Genomic DNA, 11,418 nt, shown 5'->3' on the forward strand with positions numbered 1-11,418 from the left:
GCAGTGCAGTCTCTGTGCTATGTCCCTTCTTAAAACCTGACTGGAATTTTTCACAAATATCATTTGCATGCAAAAACTCCGTCAATTGCAAATACACCACCTTTTCCAGAACCTTTGAAAGGAATGGAAGTTTTGAAATAGGCCTGTAATTAGACACAGTAGAGGGGTCAAGACTGGGCTTCTTAAGTAGTGACTTGCGACTTGCAGGACAGATAAAGGAGAGGGACTTTGTTACGACACTTCTCCCAGATGGCCCAGGCTAGAGATGGTTATAAACAGACTCAGAAACACACAACTTCTGGGGCAAAGTGAAGATGGTTGTGCAGTGTCAGGACCTTTGGTATTAAAGTTAAAGTGCCATAGTCATCATCACACACTGGTGAAATTCATCTCCGCATTTGACCCATCCCCGTGGGGGGAGCAGTGAGTTGCAGCTGGGGCTGCACTTGGGAACTATTTGGTGGTTTAATGTCCCAATCCAACCCCTTAAAGCTGAGTGTCAAACAGGGGGGCATTGGGTCCCATTTTTAAGGTCTTTGGTATGACCCGACCGGAAATTGAACCCTCTCCCAGTGCCAGGGCGGACACTCTACCAATAGGCCACTGAGCTGGCCTTTGCAATACTACATATCCCCCACTTCCCAAGGGATTGAGTGGTGGAAGCAAAAGTTTCCTAGTACCAATTGTATTTAGTTTTATTGTTGTTAAAATAAATTATTGTTGTATTAATATCAGTCCAAAATGTTTCAAAATTTAAAAAACTGTTTTCTGATTTTAAAATGTGGCAAAAACATAAATATTAAATCAGTATTTCAATCAATCAATCAAGCGTTATTTATGGAGCGCCTTCCACTGCCTCTGTGGAAGTACATAACATAGATTAATATAAAAAGAGAGTGATAAAAAAGTCTTAAAACCACATACAAACATAAAAGCTGAAAAAAATTATATATATATATATATATATGTGTGTGTGTGTGTGTGTATACCGTAAATCCTCTAATACAGGCCCGGGCCTGTATTTGACTCAAGCTCATCAAGCTCCAGGCCTTTATTGGAAGGAGGAACAGTATTAGAGGCAGGCCTCTATTTCTATTTGAGCAAAATGAACTAATGGTTCGCTGGAGTTTTTGACAATTAAAATAGCGCCCACATTTTCAAAGTTAAACATTTCTTTTAACAACGGTAGTTTCTGCTTCAGCCCTCTCCCCCCTCCCCCTGCTTCAGCCCTCTACCCCCTCCCCCTGTGCAGCGGCCGCAAACTCACTGATGCGCCTGCAGCCTCTCGGAGTTCCTGCTGCTCTAAACATTAAAATAATTATTTCATTTTCTGTTCCTCACTTCTGATGACCTTCAATGGTGTCTGTTTGTTGCAACCAGCAGGTACAAAAACTAACTTGTTTTTATTTGACTATTTTTCTGTCCTGCCTGTTTATTATCTTCCTGCATCTCCTCTCAATCCTAAAGAGAAACTGCTACCTGGGTTCATATATATTCACCTTATGAGTTACCTTTGAACTGCAGTTCTAAAAGATCTACCGACCTCTAAAACAGCGGAGCGCTCGCTGCTTGGCGGCCGCATCAGTGATCAGTGCATCGCCGGAGGACAAGGTGATGCGCTCCTCTCCACAGCAGCGAAACGCATCAGGCGCAAATAAAAGACAGAAAACATTAAAGGAAATGAACCGATATGAACGATCGCGTGTCAGTACCTACGCTCTGGCACAGCGCGTTGCCTCCCGATGCGCAGGAGCTTGTCACCTGCTGACAGCAGGCTGCTGTCTTTTCCGTGGACTGCATCTTGCCGGTCATTATCACGTGACAGCGACTAGTCGATGACAGGCATAAAAAGTCACTATAGCGAAGTCGACTAGTTCATACAACCCCTACTGCTCCCCAGTGTTCTGCAGCATAATCAGCACATTCTCTTTGAACTTAATATCAAAGTTTCGCCTCCTCTTCGTCTCCACATGGTTAAAGTTACCCTCGCGGTCTGTCACTGGCAAATCAAAAGTGAGACGATGACACAACAGCCCCCGTACTTGCTTGTTACCACATTCCACCCGGCCACAGTAAGAAACCGGCCATTATTCACCTCCACCGACTCTGACACCGGCCAAAATATGAGACCTGGCCGTTAATTGAATACAGGTCTGTATTAGAGGATTTACGGTAATCAATCAATCAATCAATCAATCAAAGCTTTATTTATAAAGTGCCTTCCGCAACCATGTCAGGAAGCCCAAGGCGCTGAACATGGTTCAGTAGAAGTACAAATATAGTGAATAAATCAAAAATGAAAGCAATTCAGAAATAAAAGCAATTCAAATTACAAAATACAAATTACAAAAAAAAGGTGAAACTTTCTAGTACAGGACAGATGGGTAAAACAAGGGATAGAGTGAACCAATGAAAACTGTGAAATAAAATCAACATAAAAGAGGCCAAAATCAAACATGTTCTGGAAACGCCAAGCGGAGGAGGTGGGTTTTTAGGCGACTCTTAAAGACTGGCAGAGATGGGGACAGCCTAACTGAGGGTGGCCACTGGTTCCAGAGTGACGGTGCTAGGACTGAGAAAGCCCGGTCCCCGCGGGTACGACACCTAGACCGAGGGCCAGCGAGCAGGCCTTGTTCAGAGGAGCGCAGAGCGCGTGATGGGGAATGTTTGTTCAGGAGTGGGGCTAGATAGGGGGAGCACCACCCTGGAAGAAATGATAAACAAAGACGAGGATTTTGAATTGTGCACGATAGCAAACTGGAAGCCAGTGCAAGGAGGCCAGAACCGGACTGATGTGGTCCCGTTTCCTGGTCCCAGTCAGGAACCTGGCTGCGCTGTTCTGCACAACCTGTAGGCGACGCAGTGATGACTGACACAACCCTGCATATAGAGAGTTGCAGTAATCAAGTCTAGAAATTACAAAGGCATGCAGTACCCGCTCCAGGTGGGCTCTTGACAGCATGGGCTTGATTTTAGCAAGGCGTCTCAGGTGAAAGAAATTGGACCGGATCACGGAATTGATGTGAGCATCAAATTTAAGTCCAGCATCAAGTTTCACTCTCAAACTGGTAACAACTGGTTTTGAGTATGGAGAAAGAGGGCCAAGATCAACATAACGATCCACATTTGGTGTATATATATATATATATATATATATATATATATATATATATATATATATATATATACACACAGTTGTGGTCAGAAGTTTACATACACTTGTAAAAAATATAATATAATGGCTCTACTGAGTGTCCCGTTATTTCTAAAACTCTGATTTTTCTCTGATAGAGTGATTGGAACAGATACTTCTTTGTCACAAATAACATTCATGAAGTTTGGTTCTTTAATGTCTTTATTATGGGTTAACAGAGAAAAGTGATCACATTTGCTGCGTCACAAATATACATACAGCAGTGCTAATATTTGGTTACATGTCCCTTAGCCATTTTCACTTCAATTAGGCGCTTTTGGTAGCCATCCACAAGCTTCTGGCAAGCTTCTGGTTGAATCTTTGACCACTCCTCTTGACAGAATTGGTGAAGTTCAGTTAAATTTGAAGGCTTTCTGACATGGACTTGTTTCTTCAGCACTGTCCACATGTTTTCAATTGGGTTTAAGTCAGGACTTTGAGAAGGCCATTCTAAAACCCTTATTCTAGCCTGATTTAGCCATTCCTTTACCACTTTTGATGTGTGTTTGGGGTCATTGTCCTGTTGGAACACCCAACTGCGCCCAAGACCCAACCTTCGTGCTGATGATTTGAGGTTATGTTGAAGAATGTGAAGGTAATCCTCCTTCTTCATTATCCCATTTACTCTCTGTAAAGCACCAGTTCCATTGGCAGCAAAACAGCCCCACAGCATAATATTCCCACCACCATGCTTGACTGTAGGCATGGTGTTCTTGGGGTTAAAGGCCTCACCTTTTCTCCTCCAAACATATTGCTGGGCATTGTGGCCAAAAAGCTCGATTTTCGTTTCGTCTGACCACAGAACGTTCCTCCAGAAGGTCTTATCTTTGTCCATGTGATCAGCAGCAAACTTCAGTCGAGCCTTAAGGTGCCGCTTTTGGAGCAAGGGCTTCTTTCTTGCACGGCAGCCTCTCAGTCCATGGAGATGCAAAACACGTTTGACTGTGGACAATGACACCTGTGTTCCAGCAGCTTCTAATTCTTGGCAGATCTGCTTTTTGGTGATTCTTGGTTCACTCTTTACCCTCCTGACCAATTTTCTCTCAGCAGCAGGTGATAGCTTGCGTTTTCGTCCTGATCTTGGCAGTGATGAAACAGTGCCATGCACCTTATACTTACAAACAATTGTTTGCACTGTTGCTCTTGGGACCTGCAGCTGCTTTGAAATGGCCCCAAGTGACTTTCCTGACTTGTTCAAGTCAATAATTCGCTTTTTCAGATCCATGCTGAGCTCCTTTGACTTTCCCATTGTAGCGTTTGTGGGCGTTTGTATCCAATGAGCCCTATTTACCTGTCCTAAGAGAAGTCACCAGCTGTAGTCACTCATAATCACTCACAAGAAGTTAAGAGGCCATGCTATGAAGCTCAGTTCACTGACACGTTTCTAAGTCACCTAAATTGCTAGTTCATGTTGCTGTATGTATATTTGTGACCCAGCAAATGTGATCACTTTTCTCTGTTAACCCATAATAAAGACATTAAAGAACCAAACTTCATGAATGTTTTTTGTGACAAAGAAGTATCTGTTCCAATCACTCTATCAGAGAAAAATCAGAGTTTTAGAAATAACGGGACACTCAGTAGAGCCATTATATTATATTTTTTACAAATGTATGTAAACTTCTGACCACAACTGTATATGTATAAGAAGCATAAAGCCAAGTCACATAAAAGCCAAACGATAAAAATTAGTCTTCAAGCGACTCTTGAAGACATGCAGTGAGGGTGACTGTTTGATGCTGAGTGGCAGCTCATTCCAGAGGGATGGAGCTAAGACTGACAAAGCCCGATCTCCTCTCAATCTATACCAGGAGTGAGGAACAGTCAGTAGCTCTAGCTCAGCCAAGCGTAGAGGTCATGATGGGGTGGGCGATGTTAATAGTGCTGCCAAGTATGGTGGAGCACCACCATATAGAGAATGGTAGACAAAGCAGAGGACCTTAAATGTCACCTGAAAGACTACAGGAAGCCAGTGTAACTATGTCAGCACAGGAGTAATATGTGCTAATTTCATCGTCCCTGTCAGAAACCTGGCTGCCGAGTTCCGAACCAACTGGAGATGATTCATTACTGCCTGGCTCTACCCAACATATAGCGTTACAGTAGTCGAGCCTAGAAAAAACAAATGCGTGGAGCACTGACTTCCAGATGTGCTCGGAACAACATGAGCTTGATTTTTGTCAGCCGTTGCAGGTGAAAGAAGCAGACCCTTACAACCATAATAATGTGAGACTCCAGTTTGAGTGCTGCATCCAGCTCACCCCCAGGCTGGTGACAACTGGCTTCTTTTAGGGTGAGAGGGCAACTAGATCAGAGGCAGAACTCACACTCGGTTCACTAGGGAGAAATGTAATAAGCTCAGTCTTTGTATCGTTCACGTGATGGTGATTAGCTGCTAGCCATAACTTGGCATCCTTTAGACAAGCCAGGAGATTAACAATGGAGCTCCACTCTCCTGGACAAACCAGAACATAGATCTGGCAATCATCTGCATACAGATGAAACTTAACATTGTCGTTACACTGAAAAGTCCCCAGCAGACGTAAATAAAGAGAAAATAGTAGTGGCCCCAAGACAGAATCCTGAGGTACTCCCCATTGCAAGTCTTCCCAAGGTGACACAGCATCACCCACCATGACACGGAACCTCCTACCCAAAAGACAAGAGCGTAGCCACTGAAGGGCAGACCCTGTGATTTCCACCCATTGCTCCAGGCGATCCAGCAGAATCTCATGGTTAACCATATCAAAGGCTGCTGTTAGGTACAATAACAACAGTACCACAGCTGCTCCCTGGTCCATGGCTATAAAGGCGTCATTTCAAACCATCAACAGTGCAGACTCTGTGCTATGTCCAGCCCTAAAACCAGATTGGAAAATCTCAAATATATCAGAATCATCCAAGAAAGACATTAGCTGCTGATAGACAACCTTTTCCAATAGTTTGGAAATGAAAGGAAGTTTGGAGATGGGCCGATAATTTTCCAGAACAGACATGTCAGAACCTGACTTCTTTAGTATCGGTATGACCACTGCATCTTTCATTGAAGATGGAACAGAACCCGAGTGCAGGCTACCATTTATAATAGTTAAAATAAATGGACCCAGTGTGGAGAGGGTCTCCTTACAGAGGCAAGATGGCAGGACGTCGAGAGGTGAGCCAGCAGGCTTTTGATGAGTGACTAACCTCCCAACTCAGCTAGAGAGACTGGGTCAAAAGATGCCAGTGTGGCGCGAGCCATGGCAGGCAGCATAGACTCACAAACAGCACCCGACATTGCCGATCTAATCATAGATATTTTCTCAACAAAAAACTTGTGAAAATCATAACAGTCACCAGCCTTGGAAGGAGTTAAGTCAGGGTCTTGAAGTTCCAACACAGAGTTCAGTGTGCTGAAAAAGTGTTTTGGGTCATGTGAATTAGCAGAGACTAGGTCAGCGAAATATGCTATCCTGGCCTTCCGCACAGCTTCTTGGTATGTAGCCAAGGATCCTCGAAAGATGTCACGAGAGATCTGCAGACCATCCTTCTTCCACTGCCTTTCTGCAGCCTGCACGCACGAGTAGCATCAGAGAACCAGGGCTCCCTACCTTGGCTAGGCTTCCTGACCTTGGAAGGGGCAACAGTCCAAAATGTTTCTGCAGAGCACATCAAACTGACGAGAGAACTCCTCAGTGTTGAGAGACACAGAGTTCAGTCTCTCCTCTTCTAAAGTTAAAAGAGCAGCAAACTCTGCAACCCTTTCTGCATTTAAAACACGACACCTCCTAGGCTCACTATCCTTCACAGCAGGGAAGGAAGGCCAAATAAAATCACAAAGAACAGGTGAGGGGTCTGAAAATGTAGACGGGATGATCTCAACAGCAGTTAGACCAAAAGAAAGAATCAAATCCAACATGTGCCCTTTAACATGAGATAAACGGCCCATTGTGTGGGATTAAAAGAGCCTAACTAGTCCTAGAAGTCTCTGGAAAGTAGGTTATCAGGGCAATAAATATGTATATTAAAATCACCAAGAAGTAAAACATGATCATATTTCAGCAGGCTGTCCACAACAAAGTCATAAAAATCCTTCAGAAGTTCAGTCATACTTCAGAGGACGATATATCACTTCCACGAGTAGTCGAGGAGATGGGCCAACTTCAAACAGGCAGGTATCACAGAAGGAGTGAGCTGCCTATAAACAACAACCAGACCTCCAGCTCGGCCTGGTGTTCTTGGAACCATAAAACGGTTACGGCCCACTGGAACAAGTTCTACCAGCGCACTGGAGTCACCCGGAGAAATCCAGCTCTCACAGATGCACATAAAACTCAGTTCATGGTCGATTAAAAAACTCTTTCAGAATAAAAGTCTTATTCAGCACAGACCTGGCATTGATCAGACCAAGCTGGGTACCGTTCAGCAGCTCTATCCGAGTGTCACGTGGAGGCTCTCTCGCAGAGTCAGGCCCAGATCCAGCACAGCTCACTGGGAATAGATGTACCCTGATACAGTGAAAGGATTCCACAAGACAGGCCCGCCCACCAATGGCACTAGACAAGGCACTAGCGGGTCCAACCATCGCCAGGGCGCGGCAAAGGAACGGCCGAGTCCAGGAAGCGCAGTCAACTCCTTCCTTGATCGAGGGGCAAAAAGCTATAAAAAGGGGGGCATTGGTGTATGACTGAGACAAAATAGTGGTTTGGTTCTGAAAAAGGTGGTTCTGGGCTGATAAAATGTGTTCTATTTTGAGACCTGGCTTGATTTAGCATTTTGGCTGGAAATCAAGAATATCCCTCTTTTAAGGTCTGTGTTGGACCAAGAGGTGAAGTCAGATGAAAAGGAGATTTCTTGGCACTCTGTCAGACATCTCTGACCTCAACAATAAACGTTTACACAAAAGTACACTAGAAACAACACGATGTCTTCGGGGATAGCTAACTGGGTGATAATACAATACAAAACCAAATATGTTTACTCTTTTATCTTTACAGATAGACACCACTGTGGCCAAAACAGGGACTTCTCTTCACCGACAGTGAACTCATTAAACCAAAATGACCCCAAGGGTCTGTTCCAAAATGTCTTTAAAGCTGTCGGCGTCCTTTTCTCCCAACCACTGATTGTCATTATTCTCAGCTGTTGGTTCAGGGCGGAGGCAGCGGTGGTTGTAGCACGCTCCTTACAAGTGTGGGGACTAATTGTGTGTATAAGATCCTGTGGGACTTCCAGACCCAGACTGCTAAAATGGTGATGGCAAACCAAGCAGACATTGTGGTGGTGGATAAACAGAGGACAGCTTTTGTGGTTGATGTGGCAATACCACGTGATGCTTCATCAGGAAAAAGGAACATGAAAAACTAGAGGGATTCCAGGGCTTCATAGAAGAACTTGAGATAGCCTGGAGAGTGAAGACATCGGTGGTGCCCGTGGTCATCAGGGCAGTAACCCCCAGACTGGAGGAGTGGCTGAAGCAGATCCCAGGAAAACATCAGACATCTCTGTCCAGACAAGAGCAGTTCTCGGAACAGCTAAGATACTGCAGAACCCTCAAGCTCCAAGGCCTCTGGTAGAGAACCCGAGCTGGGAAGGATTAGACCACCTGCAGAGGGTGAGATGGGAATTCTATATATCCTTTATGTTCCACCCAGGTATCTACGGTGCCTGGGCGGAACATGAAGGATCCATGCCACAACAGCTGTTAGGCCAAAGATTTCTAACTGTGGGACAATAAAATATATAGTTTTATTTCATGATGTTCCTTAAAGGAGGTGGAAGTGGTTCCTTCTGACATGGCAGAAGCCACTGCCTGTTAGAGCCATACTCTTTCTAGGGGCGATAGTGGGTTAGGGCTTCAACTCATAATCATAAGGTGTGTGTGTGTGTGTATACACACACCTGAGGGATGCAACGTGGTAAACGTGGATGAGGGGGGTCACAGCAGAGTTAGCTCAGCTAACAACTGGAGAAGCGACAACAAGACCAGCAAGAGGTTCTCTTCTCTATTCCAGCTTCCTGGACCGGTTGAGCGCCATCCGGAGGAACGACTACACCCCCACTGACCAGGTAAAGCACCAACCCGTCAGGTTGCAGCATCTTGGAAGATTCCACCTCACATTTTTTCTCCTCCTGCAGGATTTATTGCGCTGTCGGGTTTTGACTTCTGGGATCTTTGAAACCAGGTTCCAGGTGGACAAAGTGAACTTCCAGTGCGTCCTTCATGTGGTCTGAATTATGAGTTTAGCTGGGGCCACTGTGGTTTCGGTGTCACGTCCAGCCAGTCTGGTCCAGATAAATATGGTCTAACTGGAGGTATTTTTCAGTATGTTTGATGTAGGGGGTCAGAGGGACGAGCGCAGGAAGTGGATCCAATGTTTCAATGGTGAGAACCACACATGTTGAGTTAAATGTCTCTCCAATGGAACCTGGACCCATTCTTGTGTATGTTCTGGCCTTCCAGATGTGACGGCCATCATCTTTGTGGCAGCCAGCAGCAGCTACAACATGGTGATCAGAGAGGACAACTCCACCAACCGACTCCGAGAGTCCCTGGATCTGTTCAGATCTATCTGGACCAATAGGTACTGCATCAGTACACCCTCTTCTCTGATTGGTAATGCTCTCTGCTCTATTATTGGCTGGAGCTAATTCTCCCTGGTCTGTGATTGGCTGTAGGTTTCTGAAAACTATCTCGGTGATATTGTTTCTGAACAAACAGGATGTGCTGGCTGACAAGATACTGGCAGGAAAATCTAAACTGGAAGATTATTTTCCAGAATATAAAAACTACCAGGTTCCTGCTGATGGTAAAAAAAACAAAAACACAAGTATGAACTCGCATGTGCTAACAAACATGTCAGGTGCACTTCTCATTCTTTGTTTACAGCTCTTCCAGATTCTGATGAAGACCCCAAAGTGACCAGAGCCAAGTTCTTCATCAGAGATGAGTTTCTGGTACAGTACCTGGGCTGCCATGTTGTGGAGGTCAGCATGTAGACACTGGCATGTTGAAACTAACATGTTTACTCTGGTGTTTCAGAGGATCAGCACAGCCAGCGGTGATGGGAAGCATTACTGTTATCCTCACTTTACCTGTGCCATCGACACAGAGAACATCCGTCGGGTCTTCAACGACTGTCGGGACATCATTCAGCGTATGCACCTGCGGCAGTACGAGCTGCTCTGATTGGCTGCTGGCCTGCTCCTTCCTCAGTGACTAGGTTTCTGTAGTGGCTTGTTTGGTATCTGATCCATGCTGATAGGCAGTGCCTGTAATACATGTTTGTGGATTAGTTTGTTTTTTCTTAGGAGGTGCTATCCAAGGCATACCACAGGGATTTTTCAGGATGGTAAATAACCTAAATTTTAAGACTAGGCATAGAAAGAAATGACAAAATTTTCTGTGTTTTTAAAATATTCCATCATAAGATTATAACCTGTCCCTAAGTGGGTGTTTCAGATGGTGATGTCACTTCCTGGGACCAGTTTTAGAGCTCAGATTTTGTTAGACTGGAATTTCTTTAACTTTGCATTAACTATTTAATCTAACTTAATTTTGTCTGCAAAAATGCTATTAAAGATAATTTTCACAGTTCTGGTGTCCAGTTCTCATTCTTGATATTGGTTCTAAAGTCTCAGAATGGCATTCACCCTCAGCAGATTTCTCACAAGCACTTATCTCAATACACCAGTCCTAACTGGATAGCGGCCATGACACTCATGTCACATACTAGTAGCAAGCATCCCAACGCACACTTCAATCAACCACCTCACTTCAGTGGTAGCTTATCTGCCAGGTAAGTTAGCTCGTGTCAGCCACCCTTTTGTCTCTGTTGCCGAATGCTGACTAACTTTGTTTCTGTCCTAACCTTCTCCATAGGTTTGGGGCGCAGCGAGGAGTTTCACACTCGTGCAGCCATTCTCACTATCAGCTAACACACCCACTGGCCCATATGGAAGCCACTCCTCCCACCAGAGGTGTCGAAGGTGTGGGAGCCTTCCTTTGTACGTGCAGGAACAAAATCTCGAGCAAAAACCCACATCAGCTGCCTCGGGCAGTCGAGATCCCTGGGCTTGTTACACCTAGAAGAGCTTTTCATCATCATCTAGCTGCAAATGAATTTGGGATAGATGGATCAGAGGTCGGACTCCTCAGCCACAGAGCTGCAGGTTCTAGCTTAAAACTCATTATGCCCTTGGGCAGGGCACTAAATATACCCTTGGAAAACCAGCTTAAATCGATA

General features: G+C 44.8%; 1 protein-coding gene across 4 annotated transcripts in view; it reads left to right on the plus strand.

Annotated features, from left to right (window-relative positions):
* LOC107396846 (guanine nucleotide binding protein (G protein), alpha activating activity polypeptide, olfactory type) overlaps nucleotides 1-10,768 on the plus strand; it is an 81,715-nt gene extending 70,947 nt beyond the window's left edge. For 3 of the 4 annotated variants that reach the window (XM_070553558.1, XM_070553557.1, XM_070553560.1), the window contains 7 exons: nucleotides 9,187-9,241; nucleotides 9,311-9,384; nucleotides 9,499-9,557; nucleotides 9,636-9,756; nucleotides 9,851-9,981; nucleotides 10,062-10,129; nucleotides 10,215-10,768. In XM_070553558.1, the coding sequence (XP_070409659.1) occupies nucleotides 9,187-9,241; nucleotides 9,311-9,384; nucleotides 9,499-9,557; nucleotides 9,636-9,756; nucleotides 9,851-9,981; nucleotides 10,062-10,129; nucleotides 10,215-10,361 (655 nt within the window). In that variant the 3' untranslated portion in view covers nucleotides 10,362-10,768. Of the gene's footprint in view, nucleotides 1-4,935; nucleotides 8,787-9,186; nucleotides 9,242-9,310; nucleotides 9,385-9,498; nucleotides 9,558-9,635; nucleotides 9,757-9,850; nucleotides 9,982-10,061; nucleotides 10,130-10,214 lie in introns of those variants that run through there. The other variant, XM_070553561.1, reaches the window with a different exon arrangement.
* Nucleotides 10,769-11,418: the final 650 nt, after the last annotated feature.

The sequence above is a fragment of the Nothobranchius furzeri genome, chromosome 7 (genome assembly GCF_043380555.1).
Source record: "Nothobranchius furzeri strain GRZ-AD chromosome 7, NfurGRZ-RIMD1, whole genome shotgun sequence".
Taxonomy (NCBI): domain Eukaryota; kingdom Metazoa; phylum Chordata; class Actinopteri; order Cyprinodontiformes; family Nothobranchiidae; genus Nothobranchius; species Nothobranchius furzeri.